The 22,467-nt window shown below is 36.8% G+C and overlaps 1 protein-coding gene across 1 annotated transcript in view; it reads right to left on the reverse strand.

The window, feature by feature from the left end:
* DCAF13 (DDB1 and CUL4 associated factor 13) overlaps positions 1–22,467 on the reverse strand; it is a 26,350-nt gene continuing 3,883 nt past the window's right edge. Inside the window, exons 4-11 of the mRNA XM_072852068.1 lie at positions 20,685–20,774; positions 19,637–19,792; positions 18,858–18,935; positions 14,892–14,974; positions 12,736–12,900; positions 9,265–9,400; positions 1,462–1,625; positions 1–565 (exon numbers count right to left, since the gene is read on the reverse strand). Coding sequence (XP_072708169.1) covers positions 478–565; positions 1,462–1,625; positions 9,265–9,400; positions 12,736–12,900; positions 14,892–14,974; positions 18,858–18,935; positions 19,637–19,792; positions 20,685–20,774 — 960 coding nt within the window. The 3' untranslated portion in view covers positions 1–477. The remainder of the gene's footprint in view (positions 566–1,461; positions 1,626–9,264; positions 9,401–12,735; positions 12,901–14,891; positions 14,975–18,857; positions 18,936–19,636; positions 19,793–20,684; positions 20,775–22,467) is intronic.

Genomic DNA, 22,467 nt, shown 5'->3' on the forward strand with positions numbered 1-22,467 from the left:
TTAAGGTCACTCGTTTACTTTATTAGGGTAAAAAAAAAAAAACACACCACCACCAAACCCAACCACTGTAAGGACAACTGATTTTATAACTCTATACGGAACAAAGGTTGATTTGCCTCTGACAAGCCTGAATCGATTTAATCTTTCTTTTGTAGTAGGAATAGGATTGGAACTACAGATATCCTTCACCAACTACCAAGTTACCTCCTTATATCAAAAGGGTCAAACTCCACTGTAACACAGTGTTGGGCCAGTAACATCAGACAGGCAAATAGCAATAAAAGATTACAGGGCCAATTCTTATGACTACCCAAAGCAGACAATGACTTGAGAAATCAGAGCATGTGTATACTTGGAAGAAAAGCCACGTTTCTGGAGCCATACGCTGTCTTACCAATGTCCATCAAATTTTGTACAGTGGATTCATTCAATAGTGACATTTTCTTTCATTGTGACATTTTGTACACGTGAAAACAATTATTTCACTACTGCCACAATATGTTTCTTCCTCTCTGACACAAATGGCATAGATCCTGGTTTGCTGTGCTTACGACGATTCAGTTCCCTAGAAACAAAAAAAAAGAAAAATGAAGTCCAGTAGTCAGCACAAAGATTTAAAAAATACTAGCTTCCTCCTTAAGCTACTAATGGAGATATCCTACAATTTAAAAAAAAAATTAAGAACTGCTCTGCTTTTATTAATCAAAAGCCACATACTTCCTCCTTTGAGAAGAATGATTGTCCTTTTGAAAAATAACTTTAAAATTGGATAATTTAGAAAAGTTTCAAATCGAGCCTTTTCTTGGGAGCTGAGCTTACTTGGGTTTCATGTCAACAGTATTTGCTGCTCAAGTTTGTAGAGTCTTTCAGCTGAGAAAGAACTAAAACCCACCACTTTCTGGTTTTACTGTTAATTTAATGGCTACAGCAAAGTATGCTACCTTCTTCTCCTAGAAATTCCAATATGGCAATGATCCAGGTGACAGAAAACACTCATCCTGGAGTCTGGCATTAAAAAAAAAAACAACAAAAAAACCCCAACCAAACACAAACCAAAAAAAACCCCCCCAAAAAACCACCACACCACAAAAACCAAAACAAACCCAAAAAAACCTCCACACACCTAAAACCGCCCATTCTGTTTGCATTGCAATGTTGCATCATGTCATGCTTAACAGAGCATTGTGGCTCCTTCCAATGGGGTATTTGCTCCCATTTCTTCACTGAACTTCTGGGAAGCAGCCAGTCCTCATTGATACTGGCATTTGTCTGCATTTTCCTTATAATCAAAGGTTAATCAATCCAGTAGTTCATGATCACTTTTTCAGATGTTAAAAGTAGCTCATACTTGTTTTTCCCACACACTGTAGCTCTAACACTCCCGTACATTGCTGCTGCAGCACTGCAGTGATGCATTTTATTAAGATCAAGAGAAAACAAAGCCAGAAGAGGAAGACATACTTTCGCCGACGAGCTTCTCTCATGATACGTTGCTCCTTGATTTGGCAAAATATACTTTTAGGCAAGTGACGGTGTTGAGCTATACGTCTGATCTGTGGGTGATATTGGAACTTCTCCTTCAGCTTCTGATTGTAATTCATAGCTGCCTTCTCTCGTGGTGCAAGCTATGGGGAAAACACCACAGACAAACACGTTATAAAAGAACAGGGATTTAACTGTCACCATTTTCTCCACAAAACAAAATTTTAACTTCTAATTCAAACTGATTCCTTCTAGCAAATGGCTGTAGCCACAGAAACTTCAGCAGTAGGGTAGGTAAGTATCAAAAAACTACAACTTCAAAAATACGCCAATGCTCAAACACAAAACATTATCACAGGTTTCAAAGTTCAGTAAAGTAACTGAATTTACTCCCTGAAAATTAGATTTTAATGTGCTGTAGAGAAAGGAGAGAATAGAAATAGCTGACAGTAAAACCTCTTTGATCAGAGTCTGCCTGCTTTCCTAGCCTCTGCTGATGATCAACTTTTGCTGTGAAACAAAGATTTACAGGCATTTTAATCACTCACCAGTGTAAGTACAAATGCTATAAATTGTCTTCATTAACAGCTTTACAGACAGCTCTTTAGATGGCCTAAATCTTACCCAGTGCCTTGATCCATTAGGAAGCCCAGTGTGCATACCAGATTTCAAGTATTAGCTTGACTATATGGCAGACAGGGAGTTCCTACTTTAATCACGCAACTAAAAACACCTTAGTATCACAAACACATGAAATACAGGTGAGCTAGTATTACCTACCACAAAAGACTAACTTTATCCATGTTTAAAATTATGTCTGAGCCACCATTAACAACACAAAGTGAGATGTGCCTTCTCCTGACAGCTAACCTACAGAGGATTTTTTTTATTTTTTTTTTCAACCGGGCATGTTTCCTTTGGTCCTAATGTTTACTTATCAAGTAAACTTATCAAGGAAAAAATCTGTGTGGGCTGTGTTTTTGTTTAAAGCATGCACTGCTTCACAAGGGATATGAGTTTCTATGTATTTTGGATTTGCTTGTATCTGTGGGAATTTCAGCTGCTTTTCAGCCTAGTGAGCTTTCAGACTTTAACCAATGAAGCAAGTGAATCTTTATGGCAAAAAAAAAGTCCTCTACTGCCAAGCCACTTAGTGTTTTTTTAACATAAACAGAAAAATCTTTTAATATTAACAGAGGATAATCCTATCCTCGTCTTCTTACCCTCCCTCCCAAAATACACGCTGTAACTCCAGTATTTCAGACATCTAAAAACCTTTCATATTCTCAAACAAGCAGCAGCACAAGTGTTTTGCCCTCCCACATTTATTTGATCCGCTACTACCTGCACCTAAAGTATTTAAAGCAAAACAAAAGTTCAGACAACTTCTGTTTATTCAGCTTTGCAACTGACTCAGTTTCACTAATTTCTTACTTTCTCAAGAAAAAACAGAACCTGAGTTTCAGACACTAACACAAAAAAAAAGCAATAACAAAACCAACATCTTCATTACACACACACACAAAAATTTGGAAATTCCAGCCACATTATTATGAAACATGCTTTGTTCCCCTTTGAAATCGGCAATGGGCTATTTCTTTTCCACTCTGGAGGTCACTTTTACAAGTGACTTCTGTTAGCGTATTTCATAAATTCTGAAAAAATATTATACTCAGATAATTTTGGTCCAAAATACCATTAACGGTCTGAAAGCAAGTATTAATAAAACATATGGCAAAGGATTTTCTCCTTTGGGACAATAAAGAAACCAAGGTACCAGATGCAGAGTTGCTCATTGCTCAGAAAATTCTTATTCAGGCATCAGAGACACATAACAGTCTTAACGTCTGTTTCTTCACACCCTCTTATTCGTAAAAACAAATCTTTCTGCTTTGCTTACATTTATCATGACCTCTCAAATTGCAAGTGAGTAAATTTTACAGTCTTAACCCACTAAAACTACCCCCCTGCCCTTTACTGAAATTCCTTCTAGTGAGCCAGTCTGAATAGCTGGTTCACTCTCAATAAATCCCAGGTGTTCCCACTCTGCAGAAAACTGCCAACATAATCCAAATTAAAGAGCTTTTATTTTAATTAAATGCAATGATTTTCCTTTAATTTAAGAAGAGCAAATTGCTGCCGATTTAGTATAACCTTGATGATTTTACAGAGAAGAGGTGAATCTGTAAATTAAAGATACATCCAGGATATCTTATTTAAAAAATTAATATAGATTAAGCGGTGGTTATGTTTGAGTGATTCCATTTTTCTGTGTAATGTGGTATATAGAAAGGCACATAGCTGGTGACTGAATGCCAATGCCCCATGTACCATGCTGTGCTAAGTGCACCCTCATCTACATGATGGGAAAAGAAAATTTTGCAGTAATGACAAGTTTCTGTCTATTTATGAGAGAGAGCAGATAGCTAAGAAAGCAGACTGCAATAATGCACTGAATTCCTATCTCTCTCTTGCAATTCATTTACAAAGGTCAACGTAAACAGCTGAAGAGAACAGCATTACTTCCCATTCTGCTTTGAGCTGGAGAAGATGCTGTAAACGCAGCACAATTTAGCAGGATTAGAGATTTTGTTTAAGGGACTAAAACACTCTACAATGTAATAAATTAGGATTTATGTGACATAATGAGTGGAAGACATGCTCAAAGATTACGTATGACCCTTTTTTCACACATTCCAAAAGTGAATGTGCAACTTCCTTCCCTGTATAAGGAAAATAGAAATTATGTGGCAGAAAGACAGCTGATTTGTGCCATTACCACAGCAGTACTTCACAGCAAATATCTACAGTGAAAAAGGGGGAAAAAGAACTCTAAAATGCAACAAAGTTGTCAGCAGTAGAAAAATGTGTCTTCGGGTAAACTGCCTATGCCTCCTTCCTCCCTCCAGATGATAGAGGCTGGTTATTTTTCCCATCTAAGCAGAAGGAAAGTAAGCATTTTTCCAGAGCCCTGATTGAAGAGCTAAAACCACCTTTAACAAAAAATTCTTTTAAAGAGGGCTGTATTTGTACTGTGCAGTATTTAAAACTTCACACTATTAGACTCCTGTAATTCAGCATGAGAATATGAAATGTCTGTTTATCTATCCTGTCCAGGTTGCCCTTCTAGGTTAGGGCAGACAGAGCACCGGTGCAACATATTTTTAGAATGCAAACGTATCCCAGCAATTTTCTACACCATAGTTTGTCTTTATGTAGTTTTTTTTTCCATTGCTCTGCTGAAGACAGCTTTCTAAATTTATTGCCATAGAGTTTATTACTCATTGTTTCCTTGGACCAAAAACTTACGGCTTCTTTAAATCTAAATGGATGACAAAACAAGAAAGGAAATGTAGATGTTAAGAGCAAAAAATCATAGCTAAAGGGATGAAGTTACATGTGCACTGAATCACAAATCCAAAATCACTACGAAAAGAATGCCGTGTCACACAATATCTGGTACTGCTTGTTATCAGCCTTATCTCACAAAATGGAACTGTATACTAGAAGCAGACTGAAAGGATATACAACTACTTAGACAGTTCTGATGCACTCTTGCTAATGCACTTTGCTAGATCAAAACCCAGACTTGTAACTGCACTTTCGCCCATCTTTTTCAGTCCTCACTCAAAAGCTGTTATTTCTGCATCTTGTAAGAAAGCAGCAAACCTATGCTCTGCTACTGTTACACTCACTCCTCACGCTAGTTTTACACGTACTGAAATACAAATCATTCCCAAGAAGAAAGTTTTCTTCTTCAATTGTCCAGTGGTCTAATTCCTAACTACTTTGGAAATGTAACAGAGCCAAATTTTGCAGCTGTTACTCACAGAAGTAATGTTACTAAGCATTTACAGTCTCAGAACTGCAGGTGTAGATTTTTTTTATAATGTGTCAATAGACTGAAGAACAATACAGCTTTTTGAAGTTTTACTGATGGTTCATTGCTTTCACTACAATTCAAAAAACCTCATCTATCCCTTTCATTGTATTAATTACATTAATTCTACTCTATTAACTGAAATCTACTCTATTACTGCTGCTTTTCCAGCCTTTTCACTCAGACAAGGCTCTATTTTCCTCTTTTCCTCAAAAGCCATTTACCTTTTCAGAAATCCCAAACCTCTCCAAGAGCACAGATACAAAAGCCTCAAACATACTTAACATGTCTTATTTTATGTACAATATTTGAACAGTCTGGAGTATCTTGAAAGTCTTGTTTAATTGAGTCTTTTGCTTCTGGACATGCAGAGCTAGATGTTTACTGCTTTAAAAATAACACCTGTTAAGTCCTATTTAATAATAATTCTTTATTATTTAATCAGCTTTTTTTAAAAAACTAAACATTGCAAATTATTTTAAAGCAACTTCTGAAGTAGTTCCAACAGAGAGATTTGGGGTTTGTTACCCCTGTGTAAAACCCATGCAGACTTAATTGTCAGTGGAGTGGAGACACAGCATGCCTCTGGTTCCTCCAGAGACTTTTATTCTTAATTCTAATGTTTCACTGATTTTGAATAATGAGTGTGATGCCAAATACATTAAAAACCAAAAGAAACATGCATGTCAGAACTGATGACTACTAGGGTAGCCACGGTTCAGAAAGTACAACTTTCCAACTGGATAAATGCTCATCAGTCACAACGTAAGTACTATATATTCACTATAACTTCCTTGGAACCCAGCAATGCTAAAACCAAGTAAGACTAAGTACTCACCAAAGAAAAAAAATGTTTGATTACCATTTTTCTTTCTCTTTCAGGATGCTGGTTTCCATCCACCCCCACCCCAAAAATATCCATCTTAAAATACAATGTATTACAAGATGTTAGCATTATATCAGAAATAGTGACCTTTGGATGAGTCATTCAATCAAATCTTCTCAGTGAAGAAAAATAGCAGACCAAGCAACTAAGCATTTAAGACATATTCTGACACTTCCAACAGAATTACTGAATGTTCAGCTTTGAATATTCAAAATGTTCAAAAAATAGCCACAGACTATGGAAGAACTGGACATTTATAAAATGAACAAGCATATGACTATGAAGATAGGAACACCAATCCTCTAAGAAAGGAGCAGGTACTAAAGAAAAACAGTGGATCCTGATAAATAGCCATTAACAGTTGCAACGTTAAGAATCACAGGAACTACCAGGTTGGATTGAACAAGGATTGGTACAGTTGCCTCAATCCAAGCAAGGTTTCCAAGGTATATCCAAGAACATGATAAGCCATAAAGATTCCACTCTTAAGTCCTGTTAGCAACAATTACTCTCTAAACATCTGAAAAATAAAATTTCATAGTGCTTCTAAAAAAAATTACGACCTTCATTTCTGATAGTAAAAAAAAAAAAACACAACCAAAAACCAAAACCAGCAAACAAACAAACAAAAAAGAAACAACAACAAAAAATAATCCACATGCCACTTGACCTGTGTGCTATAGATAGGTATTGACATAGTTCTCCTGGGAGCTGATAGCCAAAGAGCTTTGACAGAAATCCTTACATGCATGCTACAAAAGCTGTATTTGTATGATCCCACAACAGCAGAACTGAATCATACATGCAGTCTCCGAGAGGCATGTCAAGCAGCAACAGTGTACTTACAAACAGGGAAAAAAAAAAAAAAAAGGACAGGCTATTTGATGTAGGATTCACTGTCAGGTCAAGGAACACAAGAGTATTAATGTGCAGACCATATCCAATACCCAATAGTCATAACTGGTAGTGCCTTTTTTAGGCCCATCCATAGCCACTTTTCACTGATGCAAATACTACAGGAAACAGCAGATCATCATTTACCACTCTACTTTTTGAATACTTAAACAATAGCCAAGTTGTCCTTTTGGTACGTAATATTTCTACAATGCAGGAGTAGTTGGGTTTGTCTATTACTTCCCAGAGCCAAGTATCCTTACTCTTTCATAAGAAAAGGAGCCAATGCCATCTAGTAGTCAGTAGAGTGAATTTTCTGTTTCCTGAAAATATTAGGAATCATTCTATATGAAAATGGTGTTTGAGACATTATTTTTACCCACTTGTCCTTCACACAAAGGGCACAGAGTAAAGATGCATGTCAGAAATACCAGACAATTCTGTTATAGAACAATATCTTAGAGACAGCATGCTCTCTCACTACGAATATAGTGAATGAGATAAAATTTCAGTTAATACTGTAAAACCCGGTGAAAAGGGCATTTGCATGAGCATATGGATATGACAATAGGAAAATAGGTAATACTTCTGCCCAACACAGCACTGTCTAAGCAAATTCAACACAAAAGTTAAATATATAATGAGCTTTGCGGAGTCCTTGGAATTAGCAAGTATGGGACTGATATTTAAATATTTGACTGAAGCACTACATGGGAAAATCCCAAGAATCAATTCAGAACAGGAAAAAAAAAAATAGCATCCTCAACAAAAAAGAAGAGTTATTCCATTAAAGAAATTCAACTTAAATAGTAGTTTGTAACCACAAATACTATACAGGCTACAAAGTTGTGGGGCTTTTTAATCTATAACTCTATAAAAAAGATGAGAAAAATAATAGGACTTCCAAATACCTATGGTGGGCCACAGCTAAAGATATACATGTTGTTTTAGGTGTGCTACTCCATATCCAGTGCTTCACAGTGCACAACAGTCCATGAATTATCCCATTCCGCACTGTAGCCCTAAGTACTCCTACCACTCCCATTCACCTGCTACCTCTCCCAGCTCCACTCCACTTCCCTCCTACGCAGATACTATAACTTGATGGAGCTTCAGGTAACCACAAGCAGCCCTAGACATAACTATGCAATAGATCCACTCCCTTAACTGTACAATATTCTTCCCTGAATTACAGCTTCCCTTTCCTCCCCCCTCAATCTTTCACAAGATCAAGTAGAAATTCCCCCAAGCATTATTTGGCAGCTGTGCTGATGGGCTCAGGAAAAGCAATGTAAGCACCTCCAAAATACCATAACAATATAAAGCTATGTAAAGGGATTACTCCCAGTGGACAAAGTGTCAAATTCATTCACCAAAGTCATTCAATACTTTAATACAACTGTGCAGATGAATATATGCAAGTGGTAACTGTAATAGTTGGCTTCGCCTGTACATAAACATTTGAACAACTGTAACTGAAAAGACATGTATCTAATTAGACTGATGTCTGTTCCTACTAGGAACACTTCAGCCAAACTGACTTACATTGAATTAAATGGACTTCAGACACCACACTAGTTTGCCCACTTGATATCTGAGAGTTATACAGGTTAATGACGATCTCAGTTATGCATCGGTGCAAATGGTCTATTTTACAATGCGTATGCTTATCATGGTATGAACTGCACATGAACCAGTAGCGTGCCAGTCAAAATTTTCAGAAGTAGTAACCCTAAGCTTCAGTAGAATGACTTATGTATGGCAAATCAGAATTTATTGCTTTTTCTCTAGTGCAAAGGGATGAATTCTCACCTGTAACAGCCACGTAAAAAACTCTAATCTTGTTTAGTTAGAACTGATGATTCTTATTAAACAAGACCAAAAAAAAGCCACCTTGTGTAGCAATAATGAGGCATGTAATTTTATTATTATAAGCTGCAGTAAATGCTATGAGCTATACTGCACATGTCAGTTTTCAAATTAAATACAAATGTCAAAGTACAATTTTACATTTTCCCTTTAGAAACAAGCTTTTAAAAGTTGAATAGGCTAACCCGTTGTAATAACAACAACATCCCAAACATCTTGTCTTGTGATAACAAAAGCAAAATGCAACTCTTACCACTCCCAGTTTTTCAGAAGCATTAGCCTTCCACAGACGAATATTCATCTCATCTGAGCCACACAGAATATATTTGTTATCTGAAGTCCATTTTACAGTGATGACGTGCTGCATTCGTTTTGTATGATATACCTCCCTAAAGCAAAGAGAAACATTTCAAATGATCTATCATCACTTTTCCCACCAATGTTACCTTTCAAATAATAGAAAGTATTCTGTCCAAGGCAAAATTTATTTTTTTACTTTTTGTTGTTTTTTTTAAACACTGTGATGATCTTAAATCTATATATAGAGAGATTCCAATAAAGTGTGATGGTCAAAGGACCACCTAGGAGAAGATGCTTTTTAAGTAAGTGCTTTCATAGAAATTGCAGTAAATAGCTAAAGAATAACTCTTTTTGCAAAACGTGCCATGGGTATACAATATGATATGCACAGTGTTTCCAAAATAACTTTCATTAATATGCTGTTATACCGATCAAGCATTACAGAATGGGACTGCAGAAGAATGGGTGCCAAAGAACCTGACACCACCATTATGAACAAGAAAGCGAACAGTAAATAAACACCTCCGGCTGTCCATTTATGACATGGCCATAGATTGGCTACTCTTCATTGTGACTTCCCTCCTTTCCCCAAAAATGGACTTCCTTATCATTGCCTAAAGGACTCCTAGGAAAAATTTTAAAACCCTAAAAACTCAAAGAAAAGTCTCCAGTCCTGCAAACAAGACTCAACAAGAAATATCAGCTAGTAAAAAAGGATTCAGAACAGCTCTGTGGCTATTAAAGCATAAACTACATTTAATTTCTGCCGATCAGACTCCTGCTCAACAGGTGCTGGCACCTGTTGAAAAGTGTTTCTACATGTTACATTTAAACCAATATTTAAATAAAACTCTTACCTAATTTTCATTAAGTATGTACTAAACAAGCAGAACAATATTATTCATAAAGTTATTATTGTATTTCTCCTATAAAAATATAGTACTACGTATACTTTTCTGGTAATTTTAATTATTTATTAGCATTCTAAAGGTGAAGAATAAGTAAGGTCTACTTATTATCCACTAATACCAATTCCTTAGGTATATCAGTCACACATTGCAGCTTATAGACCATTCTCTTTCTTCCAACCAGTTATTTTTACAAGTAAAAACCAAGCAGTAATGGAAAGGAAATATGGAAACAACACCTATTCAAGAGCCATGGAAAAACTAGACTGGAGTTGAGCTGGAGGGGTTGTGAGAAAAACAAAAGTAATCAATATATCACCTTAAATAAGCTTTAATAAGCTTAACCACCTCTTATAATTCACACTCAAGTGATGCTCTACAAGAACAACCATGTGGAAGACTGAGCATGAGTACCTTGAGAAAACATTAATACATCAGTTGATGTGAGTATTAATGATTTTACTCATGTTGATGTTTAATAGCATGTATGCACATACACGTTTTCATAAGCATTTCTATGTTTACTTTCATTTTACTATTTGGCTCAATAACAAAGCTTTTTTCTTCACCCACCTTTGGGGAACTAAGTACTTTTCCTTTCCTTACTCTGAATTTTCAGCCTTTGCCTCTCCTGTTGCTGTCATCACAAGTTATTAAATATCATTCTCAAGGAAAGGAAAAACACAAAACATAGCCAAATAACATGGATCTGTCATTTAAAAAATTCACACAGACATCCAGTTTGGTTTACTAAAAATTTACTAAATTTAATCAACTTCATAATAAATCTTATTTCTTATGGCTAATTGATTTCCTAATTTAAATTTTCATTTTAAAATAAAATAGAAAGCAATAGAAGTTAGGAGTTTTTCAGATTCGCGAGAGTTCAAAAGTCAAAACTGGAATACCGTCAGGATCCTTGTTTACAGATACTCTTAACTGCCCTCTCAGTTTTCCAGGTGGGATCAGCTCTTCCATTTGGACACATTTCTCCATTCCATGGGATTAATTTCAACCGTGCAATTCTGAAAAAGCCCAGCTTCTAAAGAATTTCAAGTGTCCCAGAATGCCCTAGTCAGCTTATATGAGGCTAAGTTCTTAATTTCTAAGGCTTTTCCTCACTAGACTTACGGCAACCATACAGAAGGGGAAAAAAGAGGGGACAAAGAGGAAAATTCTTTCCACAGGCCTTGGCAACAATCTGCTATAATGTGGAATATAGCCTTTTACCGTGGCATTATGGGGTCTGCAAACTTCCCCTCAGTGATGTGCTTTAACTTTGCATATCACCACTTTTGTGAACATTATTATTACATAGAAAGGAAAATCTGTAGAACATAGGAGCTGCTAACCATATTGTTTAATAGTACAAGAATTAAAAACAAAACAAAACAAACCCACAAAGGAACTGCAGTACCTAATTACATTTAAAATATTATTGCAAGACAGGAAGAAAATGAAAACTACCTGTAGATAAGAGATAAAGGAAAATGTAAACAACCCTTCTCAATCTTTAATGCATTATAGGAGCATACAAACAGTTATGTTGAATAATGCATACGTAACTGCATCGATCAATAATAAAGATATACTCCTCCCCCAATCAATACTTCAACATTTCTACCCCCGAAACCACCTAGAACTTGACCTAGCAGCAACTTTTTGGGGGGCCGAGGTTGGAGAGAGGAAGGCAACTAGAAGAAAAATAAAGTTAAGAATAAAGAAAAAAGAGGAAGAACTGACAACAGAGAATAATGAAGGTAGGTTTATGAAGAACAAATGATACCAGACAGATCTGATAACTTGCTTCGATTTTCATCAAACTGAAAAAATAATAATAATGGAGACACAGTAGATCCAATCTGAACTTCAGCAAAATATTTAATACACTGCCTTATGAAATCTTACATGAAAAACTAATTCAAAGTGAATTTTATTCAAAGCATTGTCACATGAATCAAAACCTGGTTAACAAAATATGAACAAAAGGTAATAAGCGTACTGAATCAGATCACAAAAGTGTCCCAAACTGATCCTCAGGAATTCATACAATGCTCTTCATGTAATGTCTTTAGCAATCATCCATATAGGATGAACAGTCCCTAGAAACCAAATCCTACAATGTTGTAAGGCACTGCAAACTTAAGTGGTGACAGATACAGTACAAAGTGACCTAAAAGCATTAAAGATACATATAGAGGGAAATAAGATGGGATTCATCGTGGTAAAATACAAATGAGTACACCCAAGAACAATAATCCACTGTAATTTTAATCCCAAACTACATAAATACTGCTATCCTTTAAGTAGAAGTCCTACTCTAATACATACTCCAGAATTATCTGTCAACTATAGGACCTGTCAATCTCAAGTTATATACAGAATAAGATTTCAATATTCATAGGAAGTGAATGCCCCAATGAAGATGTTAATGAATAAATGAAGAATTTTGAGGACTAAGGAGGGAGGTCACTGGAATGAATGACAGCAAGAGAGAAAGGTGTAAAATCACTCACCTGCTGTGACCTTTGTCTACAGGAAAAATGCGGACAGACTTATCAAAGCTGGCAGAGACAAATTCTTTCCCCGTGGGTGAATAATCCACATCAAGAACAGCAGACACGTGATCCATATGCACCATCACAGGTGATTCAAGGAAGCGCATATCAAAAGTATATAAGCTTAAAAATAAATACACCAACAGCTTAATATGTAAACAACTCCTAAGTAAATAGTACATTTTTGCTGAACAGCTACTTTAACCATACATAAATCATAGTTAAGGATAGATCCGTATTGCAGAGGGAACTCTTTAAAACTGCTCATAACACATGAGAAGAAAGAATAACGCATTGTTTAGGGCTTGAAAAAAGTTTATTAACCAGAGGCTTTAGTTACTGGATCAGACCTAGGTTTCTTGCTCACTGTCAAAGAACAGATAGTCTCCACTATTCCCTTCATCATCTGTTCATGGGTCACTGACCAAACCTATTTCTCCAACTACCACACTGTCCTCCTTTACTCTATCTTCAGAGAGAGGTATACAACCTGAACTCAGACAAGCATCTCTGAATCATTACGGCAAGCCTATCAACTCTGCAAGGTTTCTAGAGATTCCCATATTGGGAACTCCTAGTAATTCAGAGTCTACTGTGAAGTTCCCATTTGGTTGGCACCCTTTCCTACTGCCTAACTGTCTTTAGGTCAGACAAAGTAGGAGTCCAAGGAAAGCTTGGTCCTTCAATACATAGAGATACTAGGTCAGCAGAGCACACTATCTGTAGAAAAGCATTACATTACAAATTAACACACGGCTGCTGGACCACAGCTGGTTTGCTCTCAAGCACTTCAAAGCTCAGGTGAGGTCTACCTGTACTCCCTTTGAATCAACAAGCCCACTGATACATAGCAAGGCATAATAACTGAGTAGATCATTAATTTGCCTAGTGCCAATAAGTAAAGGCGCTTTACAGACACAGCATTTAATGAAACCTGCTTAAGATACACTATTTAGTAAAACTACTGTATTAAAAATTTGTAATTTAGCAGGTTTCTCACCCTCCTTGCTGCAGATGAATGGCTAACTGGAATTAATTCAATGTCTCTTATTCAATAGTTCACTGGCAGCTATTGCTTTTTCCTTCTAAGTTCCCCAAGAAAAAGTATGCTAGCATCATATTCAAAACTGCTACTCCATATAATCAGCTAACACTTGCGTGTGCATTGTTGATATATGCATTTGCCATTGCGCTTGTACTAATTCCTTTAGTTTGCAAGAGGACAGTTGCCCCGACAGTAACAGCTACCGGTTTTAGTTTAGCGGGGGAGGGGGGAGAACAGGACAGGGGGGACGACAATGACACACGGACATGACATATAAACAAACAGATTAGGTAGCCTGGTAGCCTTACCATACCATAACTAAAATAGGTGAAAAGCAATACATTAGATACAACACCCACTTTCAAGGTCTGGGCCAGATTCCACTTCCTTGGAAAAACAGACTTAAGATAAGTGATAAAATTCCTATGTTCTAGAAGAAAAAACAGTGATCTATTGTTAGATCACTGACTTCCTGGAAAAAAGGATATGGAGCACATTTTGCAGTGGCCTAGTTTTGAAGAGACAGTTTTTTCAATATCAGATTAGCTGTTCACATGAATAGTATTGTTCAAAAGTAAAAAATTGCTCTGAGACATCGAAAGGATAAGTATTGCAGTCTCTGGAACTGTTTCACAAATTTTTTATTTATTTATTTTTTAAGAAATGTTCTCATCAACATAGCTGATCAGTACAATATATCAAGCTTCACAAGAGCTGGCAAGAAAATAAATACTTATATTGCCTCAGACTGGACCAACAGTACTTGTTTTCCAGGTTCCGTTGCAAGTTACACTTGCATTGGTTCAGCTGCATTTTTTCTAAGTTACACTGCTTTTTTCCCCCCACGTACTGAAATACAGAGAAAGAGGCTGTCTAGTATTAGTACCTTTTTTTTAAAAAAAAAAAAAAAATCAATGAGCCTATAATTCTCTAGGTTATTACTTAAATGATTCAAATTTAGAGTTTAAGTAGTTTTTCAAAAATTTATTTTAGCATGATGATAAATCACCAAGATACAGATTAAAAACATAACATGATCAGGATTATCAAAAAGCAAGGTCACACTTACTTGTAATCTTCATTTGCCGCAGTAAAAATGAAAGCTTCCATGGGGTTCCAACACAGTGTATTTGTCCTCATGTTCAAGATAACCTGAAAGATATTTACACATTGTTACCTTGTTATAGGCAGTAAAATACTTGCTATAGTTCAAAACTTCCTATACCACTGGAGACAAGCACTTTCTAGATACAGAATTATGGCAGAAGAATAGTGACATGACAGAATGTTTCCTCAGCAGTGTTAGAACTGAAACTCAAGAACTTCCTGTCCCTCATCATATGCTCACTGCTTTGTGCTACACGGCAATTAAATTTTCCTCTGTAAGTCATCTTAGAAGCAACTTCTTCTAAGTGACCATTTAACATGTAAACATGTTAGTGGTCAACATGTAAACCTGGAACTTCTGAAAAATTTCACTTCATCATACTTACAGGAACCTTTAGTTAAGTAATCTATAAACACGCCTAATTAAATAGGGATTTACTATCCCTAGTTATTACTATCACTTCATTATTTTATCTCTGAAATTGCAGTTCATGAGGTCTCCAGGACAGTTGCCATGTCTTGTTGAAGTGCCAAGTCACGTATGCAGAAGTTACGGTGTTGTAATCTACTCACCGCTATCACTGTATTAGCAGTGAATCATTTGCTACACATAAGATTTGCTTGCTGCTAGTAAACAGATGGCTACAAAGAGGCCAGTTCGCCTTGAAGTGAGAAGGCGGCAGCTGATGACAATGCAAAGTTAGACAAGAGGCATTAAGAAGCTGTATGTTGGATGCCCTCACCTTGGAGGACAGCTGTGGCAGTAACAGCTGGGTCCCTGTGGGAGAAGAGGAGGCAGGGAGGATGTCATCTGACACCCCGTATGACACAACAGCTTTGCCTTCTGCTGAGTCTTGTGGAGGAGCTTTCAACCATTGTATTTAAAAATAAATCCCATACAGTACACCTGACACAAAGTAGATGTACAATTACAGAGCAACTTATTAACAAACTGAACAACTCTAAATAGGATTTTCCACAATGGTCCAGGCCAGCCATAATTCTACTTGAAAATCATGAAATTTGGGTGTTTAACACCGTGGTACTCCAAACTCATTTTTGTTCTCAGCTTACTATACCAAACACCATAAGTTTACATACATACAATAAAATACAGTTGTACATTTATAACTTCCACAATAATGAACACAATCTCAAATGAAGTTAATAGCGATGACTTTTACGCCCCCCTTCCACTCCCCTCCCCAAAAGATTGATATGAGTGTGTGCATATTCTAACAATTCTCATTCTCCAAAAGTTCTCATTTCCTAGGTAACATTATCCTGTTCAATATGAAGTCTGCGCTGCAAAATACTGCTCATTTTCAGAAACATGCATCCAGAACTGAATGTAATCATCACATGTCTAAAATGATCTCTACTTTAAAAAGAGACTTTAGTGAAAGGATAGGCCACTGAAAGGCCCTATGTTTATGGTAATGTGGCAAGTAGAATTTGTTCGGATTTCAGTATTGTTCTTCTAGTTATAAACCTTGCACATATCTGGGAAGCTAATACTCAAGGAGGGTTTCTTCCCTGTCCAAGTTTTTCAGCCATTGCAAAATGAGTACACGATTAATGTTAACACATGATATGTACAATAAATATTTTAAATCATGCCACAAAATAACTCTAATATTGCTGAAAAATCCAGCTCTTTTTCAAAAGGGGTCAGGGTTGGTCAAAGTCCATGCTCTGCATCTTGCTTCACTATTTTTTTTCACTCAAATTTACAATCATTCAGTTTATTTCAGCAGTGGCATTTGGAATTAAGAGTGCCTAAGAAAAGGATTCTCTGTACAGTTCTAGCATTATGTTCAGCAACAGCTACATAAGGCAACCTGGGCTGGAAGTCATTTAAGTTGCTGTAAATATGTTAACAGTGGCACTTCAGAACTATCTAAACCTGTAGCAGAGCCATCTTCTGACACTATTTTTTAATTAATTGTACAGACACTTAGTCATTTCATAAGAAAAAGTCCTTATTAAGACAAGTCAAAGTTGTGAAGTCCCTGAAGACTTGGCTATCTTGGTTTATTTATTTAAACTGTAAGCACTTGCTTACAAAGAATGTCAGCCCAGAGATTGTGAGATTACTTTAACACAAAACCAGATGACCGAAATAATTAATCTGTCCTCCTTTACTACCTACAAGGTATTTGGTTGAGGTGAACAGCTAAGAATGTTACAAGCAATGGACAACACAGCTGCTTAAATGCTAGTCTATCTTTAAAACACCCTAAGCTTTCCTGTGATCCCACAGGTTGCACAAGAATGACTTTTAGTTTTTAAAGTGTACCAACTTCTATTAAAACACCTTCCTCTTGTCATGCAACAGGAGTGCTTCCCTTCATCTTTTCTCAGCATTTTTAGACTAGTTCTTATTTTGCACTTAGGCAGCCTCTCACCATCTTATCCGTCCCTCTTTGAAACTCACAGACAGGACAGATGGGCAAGAGAGCTACTGCTTTCATGATGCAGAAAGTTGTACTCCTGTTTCTGTTAAGGAAGGGACTCCCACTGAGTTCCAAACTCAGGGCAGTGTGTGAGCTGCTTTGCTGATCAAACACCAGGAACACAGCAGCGCTAGAAGCCAGTTGCCCGTACATAGGTACGGTACCTCTAATAAGCAGCACGTTTCTCTTGGGAGTTACAGAGCTCTTAGCTCTCAATGCACAAATGGACATTCAACCTGCCTCTGCGCAGCAGAATCATCCCTATCCCAGCAGGAAACCCAGTACTGTACTCACAGATGCAAGGAAGTATTCATGAGTGTTTTACTCCTATAGCAGGAAATGCACCTAAGCATGTTGCTTACTACATGAGATCACATGTTCACATATGTATATATGTGTTATATATGCACATGTATGTGTACTTTTATATATTTAGCATACATACATATGTAAAATTCTGTTAGATTCCAACTTAGTTCACGAAGGCTCAAACTACAACGTTTAACTTCTAACTGCAGATCTACAGCACTGGCTGCGTTCATTACGACATTCAGGTCTCCAGCTGGCATCACTGACAATTTTTTTAGAAGTACTCAGTGGCCCAAATGAAACTTCATTAAAAATTGCTGGGGCACAGGGAGAGAAAGAAATACTGTTATGCCAACAACATTCCTATTTTATAACGAAGTTAAGTACCATTACAGTGTTCTAGCGTATATCAGACCAGTGTCATTGCAGACAGCACACAACATACCAGAAGAATACCGAGTGTATATTCACAAGCCAGAATATTGTATTTCAAGAAGAAAATTGTTAAGATATTTCTGGGGCTCAAAACTACTGAACTTGACCAAGGTTAATATGTGTGTATAAATTACTGGCTTCTTGTTTTAAATACATACATACTCTTAAAGAGAAACAGGAATCTTCATGTCATTGGGAAATTCCACATATAAATACAATTTTGTTTCCACTGCAAAGGATTTCTGAATGTTTATACTAGGTGCATAGGGAAGGGTTTATCTCCATGGAAAAGAAAAACACCTTTTCAAATGCAGAGCAAGGCTCTCCAATGATGGAAAGGAAATGCCTCAGAAGTTACCTTGTTTCCTTCTGTCAAGGAGGAGGAAAAAAAATTTAAAAGAAAAAAAAAATCACACATACACAGAATGCAATATAAGAGCATAAAGTTCTTATTGTGAAATTGCTGTCAGGTCAGGCGCTTTACCAAGAATTACAACAGAATGAGCATGACAACCCGTCTGAATGCAGAAAAGGGCCCTTCTAACTCTGCATGGTTTAAATCCCAACGTTAATTCAAACTCAGTTGAAAGACTCAAAATTAGACAATGAAAACTCAGTGAACTCACAGTTCAGAGCTTCCCTTTCTCTATCGTCATCAGTTACAGACCATTTACATATTCAGTGTGATTATTAGTGCCATAAGCTTCTGTTAAGAAGAAAAAGATTACCTTCTTTAATGGAGTTGATTTTCTCATATCATATAGCACAATATTTCTGTCAGAAGCACAGCTTCCCAAAAGGTATGTCTAAAAAAAAAAAAAAGAAAACCAGTGTGTACAGTTTTCTAAACACTTCTAGAGTATGGTTAACAGCTTATATTAGGGTATCTAAGCTATTTCACAAAGCTGGTAGTCAAATACCTCCTTTGTCAGTCAAGGAAATCGTTCTTTCTGTGCAGCTAATTATTCAGCACAAACATTTTGAATAGCTTCCCCTGTAAGATTCAGAATCCACCCAGTCCTCTCTACTTCATAAGTAACAAGCAAGTCCTCATAAACACTTCATCTACGAACACAGCCCAGCCAAGAAGCATACAGAAACTGCTGTAGAAGATCAAATGCAATTGTTTTGCCATGGAGTGGGGGAGAAGTCCTTGTCACAGGGAGTACAGTACTGGAACAGATGAGAGCTCCACAGCCACGTAACTGCTACGTTGTATGATTGAGGTATGGGATATGTATTGCTGAGGGCAGAACGGAGACCACCCTACTTTTCTTACTCCTCTCCCCCACTAACAGAGACAAAAGATAAAAAGATGAAAATATATGGTACTACATTCCAAAGCAATATAGCCATAAAAATATATGTATACATCCCCCTAAATATTATGTTAAAACACATATCAAAATCTAAATTTGGAAAAGCCATTAAAGATGGTGTTAACAGAATTTTGATCTTATACTGATCAAGAAAAATATTGACTTCCAACATACAAAAGAAACTTTACCTCAATGGGATTAAATTTTACACTGCTTATGCTATCAAAACCCCATGTCAGAGAACACATAGGACTTGTCCTTTGCTCATCCCAAATGTCCACTTGATGGCCACAGGTGGCAAAAACAGCTTCCTTCCAGTGGTGATCAATTCCTGTATACACTGTCTTTAAAAGAAAAAACAAAACAACAACAAAAAATTATAAAACCAATTGTATACATAAATATGCAAGTATGTTCCATTACAAAAAAGATCAACAAATCATTGCATATTGAGTCTGCCATGTTCTTATTAATCTATATTACTGAAAACCAAGTCACCACTGCTACCAGAAATTAAGTCTTATCAGATGTACCCTTACACAATAGACTAGCTTTCTGTGTACTCACCTAATGTGCACGCCTGCCTTTCTTGTTAACTTACAATGGAGTCAGTATTAGAAGCCCATTTACAAAGTCCTGGATGACTTTAAAGCAAATGGAAATTTTTCAGGTACAACTACAGAGTTTCAATGGGGACCTGAACAGATTCCATAGACATTACAATAATTAAAGAGTTTCAAGCTATCCATTTACAAAAAGCACGTAATGTTGTTCTTAAAATAAGCTTATCATAAATTGAAAGTGCTGAAGTATATTTTTAGTCTGCTTTTGTCAAAAAGATGTAAAGTTAAAATTTGTATTAAATGGCTGCGAGGTACTGGCATGAAAAGAAAGTTATTTACTGCAGACTAAGCACTGACAACACACATCTGAATAGAAAGTGACTACAGAAAGATCTGACCAGTTCGCAGGAAAGGGATGATTAGCAGAGACAGATCTAAGCAGTCTCTGATGGTATTTGAGATATTCCTTTCTGGTTACATGTAAAAGAAACTTAATAAAAACTTGAAGATACTTTAAAAGTGCCATTATAAAATTTGATGCCATGACCTTACAACCCATTATGATAACAGGTGATATCAAACTATTTCTCTTTCCTCCAAAAGCTAGATAAGAATTGGTTCAAACTTATTTCAAAAGAAGAGATGTGGGAAAATAAAAATTTAGATTTACTACCTTTCCAAGAATTGTATGAATAGGTTCTTCTTCTTCTCCATATTCTGGGCTCTCCATTTTCCACTGCTTCACAGTTTTGTCATCGCCAACCTGGAAATATTGGAGAAAGCATATACAGTTTTATGTAAATAAATTCTGTTTATTTTAATAGATGTGCTTTGCAATTAAGTACAGGCAGCCTTTCAAAAAAGAATGACCTATGACATACACAGAAGTAAAGTGCTCTCTCCTGTCCATTCACTGTTCCCTTTTATACCTCCAAGCTGAAGATTAGTTCTCCTTGTCATAATATTTCGCTAGAAACTGAGAAGGTACATGTACGAACGGAGTTAACATTCTTCATAGCAGCCCATATGGCAGTGTGTTTTGGATTTGTGGCTAAAACAGTGCTGTTAAGGCACCAATGTCTTGGCTACTGCTGAACAGCGCGTGCACAGTGTCAAGGCATTCCCTCCCCTACCCTGTCAGCCATCATCCCTGCCTCCCCCATCAGTGAATAGGCTAAGTGTAGGCAATAGACTGGGAGGGGACACAGGCACAACAGATGACCTCAACCGGTCAAAGGAGTATTCCATACCATATAACATCATGCTCAGCAACAAAAAACGGAGTAGTGGAAGAAGAAAGGGGAGGCGGGGACTGGCTTCCAGAGCAGCAGCTGCTCAGAGACTGTCTGGGGATCTGTCTCCTTGTAAAAGAAGGTGACCGATTTCCTGCTTGTCACTGTTTCCCCCCCCCATCACCACCTTTCCTTCACCTGTTCAACTGTCTTTAACTCGCTCCACAAATCTTTTCCAGTTTGCAGAAGACCTACTTCCAGGGTCGAATACAAAAAAGGTGAGCTGGAATGATGACTATTTTTTTAGGCTACATTTTGTCATTCTTAATCAAATGGCACCTTAAACTGCAAATTAGCTTCTGGAAGTCATTTTGATGAGCATGTAAATAGTTAAAAGGCACTTTCCACTTCAGTTGCTCCAGTTGCCTGTTCCTAACACCATGCTACCTCTTGCACCATGCCAGCACAAGCTTTTGCATGGCTGCACAGTGACCTGGGTCAGGCAAACTGCCCAAAAAAAGGTTAGCTATACAAGTTTAACTTCCTCTCCTGACAGCACTACTACTGTTTCTTCTTCCCCTCTCTCAATTTTCAGGCAGAGGGACTGTCAAAAGGGGATTCTAATTTGGAGTCATTTGGAATTTTTTGCTATGACTTCCCCTACATCCTAACTACTGTCCTCATGACCTGGTACGTACTTCAGAAAACCTAAACATATAGTAGTAAAAATAGCCCTTCTATGCCCAGCTCGAAAGAAGCAAAACCTCAGGATGCTGTAGTCTTCAAAACCAGTTCCTTTTATTGTAACATCTTAGAATTGTTTTAATGCAAACAGGAAGACATACTATTTCCAGATGGTTTACATGCAACTGAATCAGTTATGGTTGATATAAGTTAATAAAGCTTAATTAACATGGAACCATCTTGACTTAATCAGCTTATCTTCAATCACAGTATATGCAAATGGTTACCTGAAGTGTTTGTACAACTTTCAATGAACATAATCTATCTACTACTTTAATAAAAACTAGTTTACTCCAGTTTTAATTACATGACCATCCATTAGCAATTTTCTGGTATTTACCCCTTCCACAGGCTTGAATAACATCCATATCACAGCATCAAAAAAAATTTCATCAGAAATAGAATTGTCAGGTTCACTGACAAATTTAATAAATGTATTCATACAATATTTAAATATTGTATGGCAGAGAGTAAGTTGCT

The sequence above is a fragment of the Ciconia boyciana genome, chromosome 2 (assembly GCF_034638445.1).
Source record: "Ciconia boyciana chromosome 2, ASM3463844v1, whole genome shotgun sequence".
NCBI classification, from domain to species: Eukaryota; Metazoa; Chordata; class Aves; order Ciconiiformes; family Ciconiidae; genus Ciconia; species Ciconia boyciana.